The sequence below is a fragment of the Bactrocera oleae genome, chromosome 4, assembly GCF_042242935.1.
Source record: "Bactrocera oleae isolate idBacOlea1 chromosome 4, idBacOlea1, whole genome shotgun sequence".
Lineage (NCBI taxonomy): Eukaryota > Metazoa > Arthropoda > Insecta > Diptera > Tephritidae > Bactrocera > Bactrocera oleae.
The window spans coordinates 59483143-59505132 of NC_091538.1; the positions used below are offsets into that span (position 1 = coordinate 59483143).

At 32.2% G+C, this 21990-nt stretch overlaps 2 protein-coding genes across 5 annotated transcripts in view; one reads left to right on the top strand and one right to left on the bottom strand.

The window, feature by feature from the left end:
• The window catches only part of NaCP60E (Na channel protein 60E), a 252197-nt gene that overhangs the window by 77387 nt on the left and 152820 nt on the right, over positions 1 to 21990 (top strand). The window lies entirely within an intron of this gene.
• Tpc2 (Thiamine pyrophosphate carrier protein 2) overlaps positions 18512 to 21990 on the bottom strand; it is a 120783-nt gene continuing 117304 nt past the window's right edge. For both annotated transcript variants that reach the window (XM_070108278.1, XM_070108279.1), the window contains one exon: positions 18512 to 20422. In XM_070108278.1, coding sequence (XP_069964379.1) covers positions 19293 to 20330 — 1038 coding nt within the window. In that variant the 5' untranslated portion in view covers positions 20331 to 20422 and the 3' untranslated portion in view covers positions 18512 to 19292. The remainder of the gene's footprint in view (positions 20423 to 21990) is intronic.

Below are 21990 nucleotides of genomic sequence, written 5' to 3' on the forward strand. Positions count from 1 at the left end.
TATATGGTATATGAATTATAAGTATAATGATAAAAGTCAGCGAAGAAAGTTAGCTATCTTTCGGCGAAGGAATAAGCCAAGCGAAGCAAAAGAAAGTGAACAAAAATTAAGCACAAAATCGCGTTGAAGTTCGAAATAATGGAAACAGAGCAAACGCAGAGATTTGTATTTACAAGACGAAACTACGTTAATAAATTTTCGTGGCCTGAAATTATTGCAGAGCAGATGAAAGAGTAATGTGTAGAAGTACGAAGTTTAAGGTACTACAACTTCGCTAAATTTACAGTAATGTGCAGTACACTTGAATCACATGTGAGTTACAAATGTTACGACCCAAGTTGGTCCATACAAATTGTATACTGATTGATATTGTTAAGCGAAAAAATATTTCACCGAAAAAAAAGAACTTCAGAACTGATTATATTAAAATGAGTGAACTTCCTCGGTAAACTAACCATTTTCATTCCAACAGCATGTCGGAAAAATTCTTCGAAGGCAAGAAGGAATTTCCATGAGCAAAAAATAATTTATAGAAATGCTTACGTAATCTTAAACCCATAAACTGACAAATTATTTGGATTTGTGTAGGTACAACCTTTCTGTACTTTCTACTTTATCACTACTGAGAATTATTATTATATAAAGAGAATGGCGGTGATTATGCCATTTTCTAATTTTTTAAATCTGAATTGTGGTACCTCATCTCTTAGTCCACTTGAAAATTACTTGTCACGTTTGAAGTGCAAAGACGAAAGAAATTTAAACTTTACAGCCGAAGAATACAATAAAAAATCATAGCTCTTCTCCCACAGTTGCCTCTAAAAATACTCTACTAGAAGCCACTACTGTTGTAGGCTTAAGACTTAGACTTAATTAAAGAGAATTGTAAGAATAATGATGAGGAAGTGGCAAAAGAGCTAAATTTTAAAATATCATTTATATGTTGTCCATAAAAGAGCTAAGTTAAATTAAATTAGTACTGCAATACTAATATTATTAACTACTGTTTCAATGCAATACAACTCAGTTTCATAATTTTTAACTAAAAGCATACAGAGCTTCTTTCGTGAGCTTTATATAGCTTTAACGAGCTTTCACATTTTTTAAATTTAAATTTATTTTAATATCTTTTATCTTAAAATATACAGAAAAGCTTTCCAGAGTTTCCAAATGCTTTTATGAGAATTTTAGAGCTTTCACAAGCTTTCATATGTTTTTAATCAGAAAATATTTAGAAAAGCTTTCACGAACTTTCAGAACCTTTTAAGATTTCCAAAGCTTTCAAGAGTTTTCTACAGCTCTTATTGTTATTTTTTTTTTTCAAATCAGATCTATTTAAATTCAACGCATTTTCTGTTATAGTTTCTATTTTATTGCATCCGACTCTTTGCATACATCGTATATAGTTACTTAAGTCCACTAATGCTACGCTTCACTGGCACAATCAAACAAGTTTTGAATGACGATGTTACACAGCGCCATGTGCCATAATGTATTGCATTATTCTCTGTAGTGACTTTGATGTTGCTGCACGAGTAGTTAAAATAAAATATTTAGCACTGCTCACACTACTGCACACAAGCACACCGCCGTTGAGTTAAGAAAGCTACAGAATCGGCAAACAGTGATTGCCATACAGTCAAGTAAATTCAGTGGCGCAATGCTTTAGAAAGTAGTACCATAATACAGCAAGAAAACAAAAACAACAACAAACGCAACTATAAGCCATCGTAGCAGCAGCAGTCGGGCAATAATGTCTTCCTCAACTGTAATTTCGTCACACGCAGCAGCGAATACATAATTTCGCTACGGAGCGTTAAACAGACGCGGGCAGCGGCGCCAAACGGAAGTGTGCTTGTGAATATAAAATAAATGCAATGAAGAAAATAACCAAAAGCACTGTGCTTACTGCTTTTAAGTAAATACATGTGTTTATATGTGTGTATGTGAGTAGTTGGTCTTGGCTTTTGGTCTAATGAGAAATTAAAATACAGCAAGAGTAGCGACAGCGGAAGTGATGGCAGTCAAGAGGGCTCAAAGATGCCATTTGGGTTAAGGACGACTCCAGCTGTACATAAAACGAAGTATTATGTACATATGTAAATGCATAGTTACACACATACACACATAAATGTATATTTTAACAATATGCCACATAATAAATTCGTTGAGTTCACTTTGACTTATGCTAGCGGTATTTTTAAGACTGTTTACATACATACAAACATACATACATACATGTAAACATACTTACCTATCTGATGCCTAAAATGCTATTTTAACGCCTGCATAGCTACACAACAGATAGTTTTCGGAATAAAAAGTTATTTATGTACTTATCTTATTAAATTTTAGGTTACTCCATTAGTTAATCATCTTATAAATCATGGTTGTTTTTCTTTGTTACCCTAATGAATTTACAATTTTATCTTTGATTTACATGTATATTGTTGTTAGTGGCATTTGTTTTAATGGATACCCATATTTGCTTCATATTACTGCAAAGGCTTTTTTTAAAAAAGTAGTAAAAAGCAGTTAACAACTTCAGGTAAATTATTCTCTTGAAACCTTGCAGTTTTAGGCGTTTGAATGGGGCTTTATTCAGCAGACTTACCAAGTTGGGTTATCATAACAGAGTTGCCATATCAGCATAATCAAATTTTAAATGTGAAGCTCATGTTACTGAGCTGTTTATAAAAAAATCAAAAATTTAGCGATATTATACAAAAACAAAACAAGAAAAAATTCAAATTCGCTTGCAGAGAGATTACGGATAATACCCTTCTCATAGAAAAAATTTTACTATTAAAAAATGCTTCGGTTACTTTATATGGCAGCTACATGCTACAAGTATAGTGGTCCGATCTAAAAAAAAATGTCGGAGGTAATACTGTTGTTCTGAGCAATAATATGTGTTAAATTTTGTAGAGATATCTTGTCAAATCAAAAAATTTTCCATACAAGCACTTAATTTTGATCGGTCAGTTTGTATGACAGCTATATGCTATACTTGTAATAAGCCGAAATCGGCGGCGCCAACAAATCATTATATATACATATAGATTATATTTTCTGTTACAAGCTCAAACTAACAATTATATACCTGTAAAAATTAAAAAATCTAAAATTCAGAAGAAACCAAAACAAAATTGACTTCATAAGATTTTTTCGAAAAAATATTTTTTTCTCTTACGTATTTCTTAATCTACCAAGTAATATATACAATATTTCACTTACTACACAATAAGCCGTTCACAATTCTCGAACGATCTTTCAACTATATTTTCGGTAATTGAACGTATTATTCAGTAGACGGCTATTAAATAATTTTCAAAAGTACTAACAATGCTTTTTAAGTTAAAGCGTAATAAACATTTGTATATGTACAGTGGGTAACTCTACGTACGAAACATTTTTCTGAAATCTGACTGAATACAAAATTTATAGGAGTAAAGTAAAAATGCAGTAAATAAATATGTCTATAATTGTAGGTATCTATCTTTACACTGAGATGTCCCTTATTTTCCTAGTTGGTTTTTTTGCTGCTGTTCCCTGAAATGTCAGTTTTTACCCAAAAAAAAACCCAAAATAAACTTTATTTTCAATTTAAACCGTACCTAGATCATTTTACTTATCCCATATACATATATATATGTATGCATGTATATATATGTATATGTAGCACTGTATTGATATTTAACATGGCATTTTTTAAATTTTTTTGTATTAAATTTTTTATCTCTAAAACAAATAAAACTAAAACTTTGAAAGTAGGAAATTTCAATACAAAATTTTGCGCGATACAAAAAGATCTGATTGGTATTTTCCAGAGAATTATTCCAGAGAATTATATTATAAAGTTATACGCAGTTAAAGTTATTATAAAGACGCAGAAGTAAATATCTTTTACAAACACAAATTTACGTTTTTTTTTTACACAATCAAACAAATCACAAAACAATTATTCTTGTATATATATAAATATATACATTTATATTATCGTTAATATAATTTATCATCGAAGCAACACCTTCACGTATGAAAATAATGAAATTTCTGTTTGAAATATCAGAAAGTTCACACATAAATATTTGCAAATATAACCTATATACATCAATTCCCAAAATTTATTTCCTATATACATATGCGTTCACATACACATACATATGTATGTATGTACCCTCTACAACTATACACACTCTGGCAACTATTATTGATATTTTATGCTCGTTTACGTTGTAATTTCCTTTTTTCTATGCTCCCATCTGTCATAATTTTGTCTCCCTCGCTGACATTTCGCTATTTACCATTTTCCATATGACTTTCATTTTCTATCTAGCGATATAAATGTATATCGCAGCATTTGTTACAAACATACACACATACCTGTTTCTGTTGGCTGCGTAGCTATGCTCCATGCAGCATGAAACCTTGACATGTGTAACGGTAAAAATGAGCGAAATATTAAATTGCATTTGCACGCAATTCTACAAGTGTACCTATATACTAGTGCATATTTGTATGTGTATGTAAGTAATATTATATACAAAAGTAGGCCGAAATGTAATTTAGCAAAAGTGTTCGTGTAATTCACATGTGCGTGTGTTCATATAGATATATATATATATGGTATATAGATATGTTGATTCAATTTCATAGCAATTTAAATTTTAATGAAATTATGTTAGTCAAACAGCAGACAGATTTCATATTTAAAACTTCGTTAACGCTTAATTAAAATTATATTAAATTCTTTTATTGAAATAAAATTAATTTTTTTTGTTGGTTCTTAAAAAAATACTAACTAATTAATCTTAAAGAAAACAGGAAAGAGCTAATTTGGAAGTTTAGTATTTTCAGAACTACTTCTGCTATGGCTTACACGCTTTTCCCCAACTTAAATTCGTTATAGGGGTATATATAAGAGTGGATAATATGAAAGGAAATTAAATGAGTTGTTGAAGCTCTAAATAATGATATATGTGAAGCAAGTGTAAGTTTGTACGGTTGTGTCTGCCTTTAAGCTTTGTCAGGAAGAGCACTTAAGAAGGGCAACGCTTTTATCTTCAAGTAGCTCTGCGATATCTGTATCTCTGAATAGTAGAATCGCAATATGTGAAACTTTTCCTAAATTTCTAGTAACTGTATATGTACGAGAACATAAGAATTCTTATACAAATCTTTATGATATACCTACTTATCAATTTCAAGAGCATTGCTGTTATAAAAATATATTTTTAATTCACTTAATTGCACATTTTGAGAAATTTTTTGAGACATTTTTTTACGTACCATAATTAAACCCCTTACAATTTGGTATTTTATTTTTTTGAACACCTCACGCCATAACGCTGCTTTCGCCACTAAGGTTTGCCTTGAGCTCATTAATGCTTCCCAAATTGCCGGTAAACTTTGCCCCACAAAATTACGTATGCGCGGGCACTGAAGACGTTGTCTCATTGATACCAGTAACCGGTACCATCCATTTTTTATCGATTATTACTAACTTTCTCGTTTTGTGGAAAAAATATAGTGTCATGATAGCTGTTGCATCGATGCTACCCAAACAGTCACTTTTTGGTTATGCATTGTCATTTCTTGGAACTTGAATGCCTCTTTTGTTTTTCAATTATAATCTTCGACCTGTGCTCAAACAATACTGCGTCAAGCAACCACAAAATTGTCTGTAAAGTTTTTTTAGAACAAAATCTCTTCTTTCTAACGCCATATAGCGCAACCCAATCGCACTTATACAACATGAGATACAGATAACTAAAGCCATCCACTAGAATATTAATTGATTTCTTATTACTAAACCTCATATCATATATATTTGCATAAAATTTGGCACACTCTGTATTATGTAAGAAAGCTAAAACAACACAGTGGATCGCAATGGCTCATAGGCGTCCGAAATATAAATACATGAAAACTATAAAATTCCAAATAATGTTATATTTAAAAAAAAATTCACACAACTCTTCAACACACGCTCCGGCGAGCCAACAATTGACATTGAAATTCGGTTGTTGAATATATGCCGTTAATTCTTCAACTATGATATGACAAGACAACAAAAACTGAAATGTTCGGAAGTGTGGTTGACTATGGACTATATATTTTTCAATGCCAAACACGCTCGCAGTGAGGTCCCTATGCGTTGTTATGAATTTTCGAGTATAAGTTTGTGTATTCTCATGTTGCACAAGCATAAGCATACTGTGAGTATTTACATACACTAAATATGACAGCAGCTATATTATTAAAATACTATTTTTTCATTACAACAACACATGTGTATTTATATGTGTATTGCAATAAAAATGCGCGAGTATATTGCTTTGCCATTTGCTGACATGCACACAAGTTTCCCGCAAGCAATTGAATCTGATATGCACTTAAACAGAATACCAAAAACGGAAGAACAAGAGAACCACTATATAAATATGAAAGAAATATTAATGCACAACAATAAAAAATATAGAAAAAGAAGAACAAGCGAACTGAGAAGATTGCTTGCATATGTAAGCCACTTCCGTTTCCGTTTGGCATTTTAAATGTTTCGTCGCTGCATTGGGACGCGCTGACAGTGCGCTTCCGACGCGCATGTGAATGTCAACGATATTGTAGATAACGTGTGCGCGCTGCTGACAGCAAAAGACAACGTAGCTTATACACACTCATGCATATAGGCAGTGGCGGTGACAGGGGGGTTGGTGATTTATATGATAATTAACTTTCTGGTAGAGTAAAGGATATGTATGTATATAATTATGAATAATTATGTTCTATAAAAGAAAAGTTTTGAAAGGTATAGACTTTCCTGCAGGGCTAGCTGTCAAACCAGCTGTCACGGAGCATACATGTCGTTAACAATTTTATTTTTCAAAATATGATTTTACGCTAAGTTAATTGTTAATTGGTGGATGTTGCAGATATATGATACAAAATGTTTCGGTTCCCGACATCAATAGCAATTGTCTAAGTGCTTAACAAAGTGGTTCCAATCCTCGAAAAAGCGCTGAAAATTTGTACCCAAGGGGACCCGCTCTTTCCTTACGCTGACTTACGTAAAAACGGTGCGGTTTCTATAAATTTTTCTGTTTTATTTGGAATGAAAATACCATACTATACCTCTAAATATGACATCAGAAACTATACCCGAAAATTCCTAAAATTATTTTCACGCTTCATATTATTGCTATTTGCTTCATCAAGTGTATTTAGATCACCTGAAGAAGTCAATATGCTCCTTCTTTTCTAAATCTGGGCTAGGCTACTGGATGCGAATTGTAAGGCATGCAACCCTCTCTCGCGCTCACAATGTAGATGCATTCAGCAATATTATGAGTGCAGCAAACGCAAATTTTAAACGTATGCATGTAATACATGCATATAAGCCAATATTCGTCATGTGTGCCGTATGCGCTTACACGAAATATATGAGTAGGAATCAATTTTGAAATCTGCATATTAATAATATGCTTTCCTTTGAAGGTTATATGCTTTTGTGCACCACAAGCCCACCTCCCCTCTTTGACTGTAATTATGCACATTTTTACTGCCAGCTAGAATATTTGACAGGTTCTAGTAACTAGAGCACACATTTAGGTGAATGCAATACTTCCATATATACTATAAACATATTTATACTTTTTGGTTGTTGAATTTATCGACGGGATTGATATTTGTTTATTGTTTTTACATAATTTTAGATTAAACAGGTTTTGAACCCAGAACCCATAAGTCAACTCAAATCAGTTGGTTACAGCGGTCGCTATATTGCATAATTAAGCTTCGTTAGTCAACGTAGGATTACCAAAATCTAATTTTATTTACTTATCTTACTAAGAACTAACCAATCCTATGACTTTATACCGTCTAATATATGAATGAATTTCAATGGATTTGACAACCGTTGTTATTTTCCTTTTCTATTTTTGTTTACATTCCATTTCAAGAAATTTCTGTGTTTTGGAGTTTTCTTCGACTATTTTTTAAGTGAATCTTCTTTTCGATAGTTCAATAGTTATTCTGTTATATGAATATGAGTACAACAAATTAGTAATCGACAAAATCAGACCAGTCGCTCTCGAGTTTAAAATGGTGTAACTCATCCTTAACATATAGCAGCAATATGCTAAAGTGGTTCGATATTGGCGGTTCCAACAAATGAGCAGCTTCTTGGAGAGAAAAGAACGTGTGAAAAATCTCAGACCGACAAATGGATGGAGAGACAAACTGATTAAATCGACTCAGCTCGTCACGCTGATATCCAACGTTTCCTTGTGGGTATTACAAAACTCGTAGCAAACTTAATATATCCTATTCAGGGTATAAAAAGAAAACTAGAAAGAACTAGCAAAACGTTTTCTTTATTTTTAGGTTTTGGCAAGAATTTATCACTTCTGCCACCAAAATACAAGTATGTTTCTTTTCAACTGTCACTTCTCCCGGCTTACCATTCAGCGACCACTTGAAGTTGTACTTGAACTTGATGACGCTATTGTTGGCGCCGAAATGTGAAAAGCACAGCAAAGTCTAAAAAAAACCAAAATTGCAGCAAAAGAAAACCTGAGAAAATAACAAATTCTTTTTCACTTTAAAAAGAATAATGTTGGTCAGACATCGATGCGAACAAAACACGAATCGAATTCAATTGTTGACGCCAGATTTGGCAATCGAACAAAAACTTCGAAAACATTTTTAAATGCAGCACATGCAACAGAAACAAGAGAATAATACATGGGGCAGAAGGTAAATAAAGTGGCCGAAGGATTTCGAACGGAATGCAAAGTAGGAATGCAAATAATGCGAATACAGTTAGTTTCCAGTTTTCATTCGCATTCTTTGACAATTTGGCTCGATTTATTTGTGTAGAACAATCAGTATGCAACCGTCACGAATTTCGTCAGCTTGATGAACATGATTTATCTGCATTTAATGTGAACAGGGGGATGGAGCAATGGCAAAATAAGTTGCAAAAAGGGGAAAAATGGCAGCAAAAAGCATGGAAGGTTAGGCATACCTTGAAGAACTCACAGATGAGTAATTTGTAATTGATAGAGAGCAAATTGAGTGCAAAAAAGTGATGGTGTAGTGAAAAAAATGTTACGGTCTTTTGAAAACTATTAGGTGATCGGAAATATTTTTTATTATACAATAATAAATATTTGAAGTCTACAATATTTTTAGTATTATAAACTAAAATCGGTTTATTTAACAGAGATGATAATTATTTTGTCTGAAGAAGTTTGTAGAACGAGTTTTGAAAAATGTATAGGTTAGATAAGATTCTATGTGAGATCTTTGAGACAGGAATCATATATACAAGTATACTGCTAAAAACTTTATGATAGTGCTAAATTTCTTAAATTAACACTAATGTAACGACAAAGCCATATTTCGATTTATTTCGATATCAGTAGAAGATTATCTAAATGGCCGCCATGTCTTTTAAGGGGTCGTGAATTCCAGTACACCAATTTTAAATAATTTAATTAAATTAAATTATACGAACATTACTAAGTGTTCACAGTGTATACATATGTATATGGCTACGATTTGGTTGGTCGTAGATTTAAATTCTGACTGATTCAAACTTAAGAGTATATAAGACATTTTTTGGAACATAGCAATTGTCAAACTTCGGAGGTAGCTTACAACTTTTATGGAAGTGGAACCCTTCCCTATTTAGCGGTTATGTTAAGAGCTTATATCCACTTGTAAATTTCAAAAAATGTCTTTTTTTTTGCAATATACTCCAATGTACTTATTTTTGAAAATATTATCCCAAAATTTGAAGTTGATCCGTTGAAAATAAGCGTAAATTTATATTAATTGGTTAACTTAGTGGAATCGGTTCCGAAAACCCCACACACGTTTTTCTCGAAACGCTGTTTGCAGAGTCGGTGAGAAAAATTTAGCCTAAACGGCTGAACCGATCGACTTGAAATTTCACACGACCTTCTTGGATATACAAGTATTTGTCAGGTAATGATCGAAGTAATAAGATGTGGCAATAATTTTGATTTTTTAACTCACCCTGAAGCTTAAATTGTGTCACGAAAATATAGCTTATTTTGTGAAGCCGATATTTTTTAAATAATCAATTGCAATTTCGCAAATTCTTCTAAAATCTAAATAATAATAAAACTTTTTGGTTTTAAGATAATTTTAAGCAGAAAAATCTTCCTTAGGCACCTTTTTTCGGAAGTCCTGCTTTATTTGAAAATAATGCTGGACAAGGTTGAATGCTACGCCGTTTGATGACCGATATTTCAAGATCAAAAATTAAGATCATGCAACTAAACGATATTTAGTTTCACAAGCTACATGTTGACATTTTTTGTGCTAATTCCAGTAATCAGCTGACGGAATGACGTTCGACACCTTGGGATGTTTTAACAACATCAAGTTCTTTCATGACACAATTTTTATTGAACGAGATATCTTCTCGAAATTTTCGGATCACTATAGCATATAGCTGCTATACAAACTGAATGATCGGAATCATGCCCTTACAGGGAATATTTTGAATTTATGAAGGGTATTATAGCTTCGGTACAACCGAAGTGAACAAACCTATTCTGAAGAAATATATAAAATAATATCACTTCATCAAATTTTACTATAGACGGTGAAAGATAGCTTGAGGTAATTTGGAGCAAAATCTACAATTATGGGGAGATATTTGACCAAGAGATTGAGACAGGCAATGTATATCTAAGGAATGAGCGTACGAGAGCGCTTACTTGGCTAGCTCGTTTAGTTAAAAAAATTCTCAGTTCAAAAATGAAAGTTTTGCCTTGGCCAAATATTCATTCGATTGTATTACTATTGTTTTATTAAAATTCCAAGGGATTAAAACTTTGTAAGCCTCTTACAACATGTTTAAGCATTTTGAGCGGGTTAAAATATTTCTCTTTTTTAAAAATTTTCAGTTTTCACGAGGGTTACCTTTCGGTATATGTCTTACCAGATTTTTAAAAAAATGTGTCCAAAATATTATGCGGTGCATACCTAAAGTTCGCAAAGCAGACTCGATAAGCTCTTTTAATTGTGTAGTAGAGTGTTAAAAGGGGCAGTGTGTGATGTCCACATTAAATGATTACGCTGTGTATAGTTCTAATAATAAAAAGAATAAAAAAGACCGCCGTAGCTTCATTAAACTAGAGAAGCTTCTTTAGTAGAGATATTAGAAGTGTTCTGACTTTTTTATAATCCAAGAAGTATGGATCTAAGTTTCATCTCGTAACTTTTCTTTCCCGTGACCGTGAAATGCATTGCTTCGTGACGTCATTAAAACAAGGATTGTATACAATCACTATAAAAATCTGAAAATTTGTTCCTTGTCTCTATAATTATTAGTATGAAACTAACATTAAATTTGGAACTTTCTGATGACACTGTCATTAAAGCAAAAAATCATCACTGATTCCGAAAAAGGAGTTCCGAGGTGACGAGTAGAGCGATATTTTCTGGAATAATCTGAAAGTGCCACAGATCCAAAATCTATATAAAACAAAGGGCGTTTAGCACTCTGTTAGGAGTTGAATTTAAATCTCTTCTCATAGTTCCACCTGTCAAGGACTATTGCTCTAAATTCTCCCGAAGTCGGTCGTCACAACTCTCCTGCTCGCGCAACATTTCTGTAGTAGAGTCTCAATTAAGCATCCCTCAGTTAAAAGCTGATAATTGCTAAGTGCGCCCAAAGATGCTCACAAGTAAAGACGAAACAAGAATGCCTGTTCTAAAGCGTGAAAGGTAATGCTCAAATGAAATTGTGGGCGTCCGAAGTGCGATATAAATACAGGTATAAAGAGTATCAAAAAAAAATAGTACAGAGCAAAATATTGCCTCATTGTTAAGAAGATGGCGACTCAGGATGCACTGGCGCTCCAGAGCAAGTAAAAAGTTCGGTAAAAAGGCAGTCAATCATTTCTGTTCTTGCCATTGACAATTTATAAAACCCATTAAGTTGGGCACGAACCTGAGCTGTCAATAAACGGCAACCAACGCAACTGTTGCTACAACAATGGCAAGAGTGATGTACGCACAACTATGTGAGCTTATGCTTGGAGAGAGAAAGAGTCATCACTCCCAGCGAGGACAATAACTCAATGGCTCAGCATTCAACAAGCATTGCCGCTGTCATCACTCAAAATATCTCCATGCAAATATCAAACGACATTGAAACAGATGAAGATACCGGCTAAGATGTATCGAACGGTATCTACGAAGCGGTGAGGGGGGTAAATGCATAAATCTCCGATGAAGAAGAGCAAAATTTATGAATAACTCAATAAATACGAATAAGCAAACTGTCGAAATTCGGTGTCAATGTGTGCACAAGCGAAACGAAATTGCGTTCGCAAACACCAGCATCGTTACAGCGGACCGACCGCATTTTGCAGTAGTAAGTAGGAGTTGCCAAGCGAAAATGTCCACTACTCGTGTGGGTGAAAATCCATCAACTGTCAAAGAAAATTGTGTTTTGCATTTAAATGAATATGAAAAAATGACATTCGCGTGTTGCTGAAAATAAATGTATTCAAACATATACAGATATATTATTTTCAATATTTTTTATTTTTTTTTTATTATATTTATTTTTTACATACAATTTTGCAATATAATTTCACCACAGATAATATAGAATATGCTTTCAAATAAATTTATAACTTAATTTATTTTATTTTTCTTTTCAGATTATTTTTATTTCAAATCAAATTTTCTTTCAGTATTTTTCTATCTGGAATATGCTTTTTGTGTAAACGCTTAAATGTAGGCAATTATTATTTTGAACGCTCTCTCTTGCCACATAATCACAACTGACTGCGAACTATGTGGTCCTACTATACAAAATACATTACCTACTTTTAGGCGGAGGCTAGATTACATGGGTTTCCTCGAGTAAAAAACGGCTTATTTTAAATATTTTTTTTATATAAAAAATTAAATAGTTTATTGAAACATTTTATTATTCCAAACCCTCGGAAAACAGGTGCCTCCGTTTTGACAGCAGAATTTTTTACATGATCATCAAAAGTAACAAGAAAAGAATACGCGTTTCCATTAAGACCGTTAACTAGGTATTGGACGAAGGAAAAACCAAAATAGTGAAAATTGTATTTTTGACAGGCGTTCTTACAACAAAATGCCAATTTTGCTGAACATTTCTCGAAGTTTTTTAAAAAGTTGAAGTTGTAGGTGTAATCTTGCTATTCCGTTTCATCGTTGCGCTCAAATCATTTGGTGCTTTCAATGAAACTGTATGCTTTTTGTGGACAAACATGCAAGGTTTGGTGAGTGATGAGTACCAAACAATATAGACCTCATTACCCGAAAGTGACTATTGAAATCTAACTTCGGGAGTATATAATCTGATTTGCTCATACTATTTAGCTGATTTATGATGGCGCTATGTCCGTAATCTTTCCGACTCCTTCCTCCTAATTCCTTAATTATATTAGCAGAGCTTGCTACTACTTTCAGAGTGTATACGTCTACAGATGGTCGATGTAGGATTATGTTGAACACATCAGTCGGATATGACTTACGCTACTTTTTGTATTCCATTTAGTTTCCTAATATTATATTGTTTGTTTAATGCTGCTAAGGTAGAATTGATTTAAGGCCTTAAATCCTATTAAATATTATTTTGCAAGTGTATACTATATACGCTTTATTTATGTGTTTTTCAACGTTAATCTTCCATTTGATTTTGATATCGATTTCAACCCCTAGGACAGAGGAGTTGTTTTACCACTGAGTGAGGGAAGATTTAATCGCATTATTTTTGTTTTACTCGTGAAAAGAATCAGTTCCATTTAACTAGGGCTAACACCTCGTCCGTTATTGGCGGACCATAGGTATAATCTTATATTCACTCCTTCTCCATTGAGTTAAAGTAGCATTCCATTCAGCGCCACCACCCATTTAAGCAGGGAAAGAACACCTCCTTGAGGAGTACCTCTGTTTACGTAGCTTGTTCGTGTCGCTAAACCGTTTGATAATATAATCTTTCTGTTAATAAGCATCGATCGTGTCCATCTGCAAACCATGTGGTCTATGCCGCCATTGATCTGCTGTATTCGCAAGTAGTTATGGTTGTATTTTAATCTGCACGCTTCTAAGCTTCCGCATCTAAGCTTCAGCATCTTGCTGCTCTCTTACTGGGATATCCCTTAGCAGCTGATCGGCGTCGTCGACCTGCAGGCTATGTCTGGCCACATCACTGAAGTTCATCTTAAATAATGTAGAGACGAACATCGATACCAGTTTACTAACTTGGTCAAATATCTAGAAAGTATGGAAAATAAACTGCGGCGGTTGGATTCCGGATTAAATTTTCTCTTCAAAAGGTTGACACCTGCTAAATTTCTGAGTGATGGTTTTTTTTTTATCAAATATATAGTCTAATATTTATTGTATCGGTTATCGTATTCTATAAATGAAACATTTTTAAAATATTATTAATTAAAAAATTTATATTATTCTGAAAGAAATATAGGTATGTAGTAAAATTAGCATATATATCTAAAGCTAAATCTTCAATAATTATTATAAATAAATATAAAATGATAAGTATGACAACCTATATTTACATATAACGCAAAAAGTAAATATTTTGTTGAGTATTTAATCTAATTTAAAATTAAGTCTAAATTAGATATAGTATAAACATTAAAAAAATATATATACTGAATTCGTCGAAATTTATAAATAAAAATATATATTTATTTTTAAGATCATAACATAATTATTTTTTTATTTCTATGCAATAAAATATTATATGCAAAACCAAAAAAACTCTAGCAATATATATGTACAATACATATGTCATTCATAACATATTATTAAATTAAATTTATGAATGTAGACATTAAAAAAATATAAATGTATTGAATGTATTCAAAGAAGCCTCGATTTTTTTTATGTGTTATCGCTATTTGTTATTCTGTGCCAAAGAATTTTCAATCCATTACAATTTGGCAACTACATACATATGTTGCGAACGAATCAGTAATTTTATTTATTAACAGATGAGCGCATCAGATTCCCCACCTATGTGCGTGGTGAAGAATGTGGTGTGCCTCAAGCCGATCACCATGCTAGTTATGAGCACAAAAAACACCAGGCGCTCATAGTATAACAGTAGGCATACGGCTTCTGCTATTCACATTTTCTTATTGTTGCTACACTTTAAAACATAAAAAAAAACAAATCCTCTTTCCAAATGTCCTATATGTTCCTTCTTTCAGTTAATGAATTACATAGTTAAATACCGTTAACTAAATCAGCTTCCAAACAACAATAATTTTAATATTTATTATTTTGTATTCCGCATCCTCACGTTTTCCACATAAATATAAAGTAACTCCAGTTTAAAGGACAACAAAAATATAAAAGTAACTTTACTTCGTTTGCGACGATGATCGCTTATCGCTTATGAGTACCTGTTATATTTATAAATAATTATATGATAACCCTTAGAAAGTGTGCAAGTGAAAGTCTCACTGAGCAACTTGGTGTGCATAACGTAGCAGAAGGTCGCTGCTTTAAACAATATAATAAAATCCGTTCACAGAGAATACCAAAAACAAATACATTTTCCAAACAATCGACTTCGGCTGACAACAACATAACAGGATGATGCAACTACAATGCTCTTGACTTTGCTTTACCATATTCGTTGCTCTCTCTGTAATCCTTCATTTGAGCAATGATTTTGTTGTTACTAAAATTGCAGTGCTAGAAAACAAAAGAACTCGAAGCAATAATATAGTATAGTTGTTCTTTTAAGATTGCTGGGCACCTGCTATTCAAATGAATTTTATGCCCAAGAGTATTCGAATTCATCGGATTCATCATGATGGCAGAAGAAGAAGAAGACAAAAAAATTTGGTGCAAGCATTTTAGTTTATTTTTACCATTGTTCTACTAAGCGAACATAAAAAAACACAACTCCTATCGTCTAATAACATTTTCAACGCCACAAAAACAAATACTAGTTCCATATATGAGATTCCCCACCTACATATCTATGTGCTCATGTGTTGTTTTTCTCCAATTTTTCTCACTTATTTGGTAATAGCTGTTGCAATACTAAAAATTAAAGAGCAAAAAAACATTGATTATACATGTTTTTTTTATATTTTATGAGCTCCGGTTACACAGAGTTTGGATTAACAAATATAATAGTGATCCCGATCCCGGTGATCAAAAATTTTGTTTGGGCCCATATGTTTCACGAAAACATAGAAAAAAATTCAATTATGTTATCTTGCTACCAGGTGAACATAGGAAAGTGCAAGCTGTCACTTTTTTTAGCACTACAAAAAACAAACATTCGTTCTTAATCGCACATTCCTGTACTTTGCCAATATACTCTCCAATTTACAATATCAATGATCTGATTGATCTATATAAAAAAGCAGCAACAACCATACGTCCCAATTTCATGTAGATCGTTACTCCCGCAAGGTAATGCAGTGCACTCAACTAAATGCAATAACATATTTGTATTGTTGTTGTCGTAGTTTTTACAATGGAAGGCGAACAGCATTTGTTGATTTCCATTGACACGTGCTCGTGCTTTATGTTCGCCTGTGAATGCGCTGACGTATTGCAGTGCAGATTTTTTCTTTTGGAGAGTCGATAAACCTGTCGCAGTGATAAAAGTAACCGGATATTTTTGATTTCGATATTTGGTTTGAGCAGTTATTAAAAATATTTATTACTATTTGCAGGATATTGTATTAGTCGTATTTTTAATTTTAAGATATATCGTAAAACGACCAAAGAAGAAAATATTTATCAAAAAAAAATAATAATAATAATATATTTAATTAAATTTTAATAATAAAGAAATAATAATAATAATAATAATATATTTAATTAAATTTTAATAATAAAGAAATAATAAAAAAATAAACTTTCAAATTAAAAAAATTATAAAAATGTAAAATTAAAAATAATTTTAAAGTAAAAATAAACTTTTTTAATACTTACATACACAAGCAAATCAAATCCGAAATACATAATTTTATTCTTCGTATATTATAACTGATTTGTGATATTTATCAAGCATTATTTTATTGTTTATTTATTTGCATTTAAAATAATGAAATTTTCATCACATCCTGGTTTGTGTGAATATTTAGGAATTTCATATAAAAATAAGCTGCTCCATACCAAAAAATAAATAAATTTTGCAATATTGAATTTTAATTATTATTGTCATATTTTTATTACGCATTGTTTTATTTTACGTTTTAAATATTATATGCCATTTTTATGTGATATATGGTCATTCGGCAGTATTGTTATATATTTGTTTATTTTTTATTATGTTTAAATTTATTTTTACAAAATGGTATTTTATTTTGATATTTATATATTTTATGCATTTTAAACTTTTTGTAAATTTTATTTTATTATTATTATTAGTCGTAGTATCTTATTTATAAAATTTTATATTCATTTTAAGGTTTTTTAATTTTTTTCTTTATTTAATTGTAAATTTTATTGATAGTAGTAGTAGTATTTTGATGAGTTTTATTACTGTGACGATTAATAGTTTATATTTAATATATTTTTCAAATGATTTTTAAAACCTTGCTTTTTAAATAATTAATATTAATAATTTTATTTTATTTATTATAATTTAATTTTTGTGCAACTTTATACATTTCGTTTTAATATGCTTTTGCCTCCTTTAAGCATTTTAATTATATTTATAGAATTAATTTTTTATCCAATAGATTATAGTAGTCAATGTTTTTTTTTTTTTTTGTATTATAACCTTCTTTAAGAGAATATTCAAAACAATATTGTTGAAAAATAGAAACTAAAAATTATTTTCAAAAAATTGTAATATTGTTTCTTAATTTCTATTAATTTTTTGGTTTTTTTGGTTAATTTTAAATAAATTTTGTTTTTAATAATATTTTTTTTCCATAATATTAAATATATTTTTATTTTGCAAAAAAAACAAAATATACTAAAAAGAACAAAAAAATTACTAGACCTTAAGAAAAATTTGTTTTTTTTAAATATATTTTACAACTTTCTACTTTTACAAATATGTATGTTATATTTTATTCAAAATATTTTTCACATTATATTCTCTACATTATTATTTTTTTATATCTACTTTTAGTATAGTTAGATATATTATATTATTTATTTGAAAACAAGTTTTAATAACTTGCTTTGTCATAATATTTTTTATTTGTTTTGGTGTCATTTGTAGTTAATATGAATATTATATAATTATTAATAATTTAAGATATTAAATTAAATTTATTTTTTGTAGTAATTTGTTATATACCGTTATGATATTTAATATTTTACGTGGATAACATACTAAAACAGTTTATTTTGTAAATTAAAATTTGATTTTTTTAACAAAATATTTTTTCTTTATAAAATATTTATTTAATTTTTAATTCCGTTTTTTTGAATTTAATTCAGTTTTCCTTTTTCAAATAAATATCAAAGCAAGTACCAAATAGTCAGCAAGCATTTATTGTGAAATCTTAGACAGATTAAATCGTCTTAAATATAATTGTTTCCTTTAATAAATAAAATAATATATGATTAAAAAAAAAGTGTTATAATTAACTATCGAAGCTTAATTTGAGCAAAACGGCTAAACTCGCATGCGAATGTACGGAAATGCATTGTAAGCACGTTGAATTCTTTTACTTACTCAAGATCATTGACACTCATTAAGAGAGCCGAATGTTAAGCAGGTTTAAATGGATATGCAAATTTGGAAGTAAAACTTACAAAAACTTCGATTTCACTAAATACAGTTCTAGCATAATAATTTTGAGCTTACAAATATGTGGTAAACAAGATATTGGTAGGTATCTTTATGTCATCGAAATCAAACTACATAATGCAAGTAGTACAAGTGTATTGGGAATAGAGAAAGAAAGAGTGAAATAGAGAGTAAATAATTGGTTTTAGCTTAATTCTTAATGCATGCCTATACAATTCAATTAAGTGCTTTTGAGTGTTTGCAAAACTTTATCTGTAGTATAAGTATTTAGTACGCAAATCAGTAAGCGAGTAAGTAATATTTACTGTAAGCAGTGATTTTGTTTTGTCTCTTAAACGCTATCACAATCTATATGCTACGCTCTTAGAGTATATAATGAGGTAAATATAAGTAAAGGTGCGTCCAGTTGAGCCCAGAAATGCACACCTCAGTCGAGCCAATCCAATCCACGAGTTAAAAATGTCCACTTTTCGCCATCCTACAAACCCCATGCATGCCCTTACGACTGGGCAGGTGGTGTACGTCCCTCACCGAGATGATAGTAATGGTAAAGTATCATTTTGCATCTGTCATATATGGTGAAGTAGAAGGCGGTCATGAGACCGGATTTGATCAGCGTCGGATACATGCCCTTGTAGAAACCGCGTACACCCTCCTCTTTCATCGTCAATTCTATGCAATGGAAAACGCCTCTACAGCGCTGTGTACGCCCGAACTTCGTACGATGTTGTTCGAAACCCTGCACCTGCAAGCGCTTCTTAATGAAATCCAGCGGGTAGACGACCGCTTTGGAGGCGACACCAGCCGCACCGCCTGAGCACAGCAACACCCAGGTGGGCAGCAATTCGTTGCGTGCCAAGGGTGTGCGCACCAGCATTTCATTGAACTTCTTGTAGAACATAAAGTTGAAGCCCACCAATGGCACAATCTGCACCAGTGTCGGCTGTAGGCCGCGAAAATAGCCGCGTATGCCTTCGGTGCGCCAAATCATCGGCACCGCATGCAACATATTACGATAGCCCTGTCCGGGATCTTGTGCCACGATGCGTGTGCGTATCACATCAAAGGGAATGGAGAAAATGGTTGCCACACAACCGGCAAAACCGCCAGCAAGGAAGTTCATCGTGTTCATATGCGTCGACATGAAGGGTGAGTCACGCATTATGGCGCGTATCTGTTCGTACGACCAAAACTGTCCGACACTGTAGACGACGCTCATAAATTGACCGGCATTGTGTCCCCTGAAGAGTCCACGTAAACCCTCCTCGTGATAGATCAATTTGCTGGCCTGCCACAGTGAAGTGTACTTGCCTTTTTTGTTCTTGGACAGCGGTTCGACCTGCAGCTGGAAGCGTATCTTCAAGACATCGAATGGCTGTGTTATAGTACGTGTTAAAGCGCCCGAAATCGCGCCGGCATAGATTTGATTGAGTTGTGCTTGAGCTGAGGTGTAATCGTCGTGTGCGGAGGTGTGATGAACGCTGCCCTCAAAGTCGGATGGCTTTGGCAAGCGCAGTTCGGAGCTGGCTGGTGCCATTGTGACTTTGTTCTTTGAGGTAGGCGGCAAATAAGTATGGAATTATTTTGGTTTGAGGCAGCACTGAGATAAGCGTTTCGCGTGAAGTTTGTCTGGAAGAAAATACGAAGAAAAATTAGAAAATTTGTGCAAGAAAAAAGTAAATAGAAAACTTAGAACATATGGTATATAGGTATATGTATAAAAAAATATATACTTATATATACTCATAGAATAATATTAAACTTGTAGGAGATAAGATAGTTGACACTCCTTGGCCAACAGCTATAGTCGGACCTTTGTGACCGTATATGATTGTTATTCAACCTCTACCAAGTCTCACTATGGGAGGAGACGCGTTTTGGTGAATCGGTCAATCAACTAGCCTCAACTATGGTAGATTATTTTTCTAGAAACTAAGAGCACAGGAAATGTCATTTTTTACACAAAATTTCAATAATTTAAAGCTTCTATTTGAAACTTGGAAATTAATAATATTTCAAACTTTGCTAAATGAATGTTGGAGGGCGTCTACTAATGGTATGACAATATCAAAAATACATTGCTATATTAAGAATTCGCAGAAGCACATTATAAATATTGAAAAAAATCTTATCTGCTTGGCGCTTACGGATAGGCAACTCATTGCCGCCTTATGCTTTGAAACGTTGCCTACATTTAGGGTTATAGCTAATTAGTACGACTTGGAGAAAATAATATATCAGATAGTAAAATCATTTTTAACAATTCCAAAAAAAATTTACAAAATTAGTCAAAGCTGAGTGCTTTCACAATTTTACCAAAACCTAGTGTGATCTAAGAGTTATAAACGAAAATTCCCCAAACATCAATACTCACAAAACATGCAATACATTTGACTTTAATTCCGAATAATGTCAACAACGTTTATCAACTCAATTGCAATCGTAAAAAATTTGACGTTAGCACGATGACCATCTCATAAATTTAAGGTTATTTACCCATTATTTAAAACATAAGTGTAATGTGATCGTTTTCGTTATAACGTATCTACAAAGTGCGTACCAATCAGGGCAACGATATAAAAGAAACAACTAAAAAAGAAATGCAATAAAAAACCTAAAATGAAATCAATCAGGCATTCTACGATACTGCCAAATAATATATGACCATACTTTCTAGCCGCAAGTTTCAAATGGTGTGTAAGTAATTGTGTTAAAGCCCAAGCATTGAGTACAATAAAAATGATAATAAAATTCATTTCAAGCGAAACTATTGTGTTAGACTATTTATTTTTATGTTTTCCTCTCACAACCCACGACAGTCTGTCCGTGTCCTTTTGTGGTGAAAACGCTTTGAAAGCGAAACACTCTTATAGAATGAAACCAGACTACAAATGGCTGGAATATGATCCCAAAGTGGCTAAAAGAACACAAATACACGTGTGTGTACATAATACAAATAAATTGAAAGCAGCTGCACAAAAAAACGCAAAAAATTATTAATTTGGTTTATCTCCAATTTTGTCTGCTGCTATGTTTGTGGGGATGAGCTATTTGTGTGAAAGGCACAGTGTTGACAAAAAAAAATATGTACATAATAATAATGGAGATGTTCTTTTTACTAAGGTTAATGCTGTTTATGTGTGGAGACGGCATGTGTTTTGCTTTAAGAAGTCATCCAACTCCACCTAACCTAACAT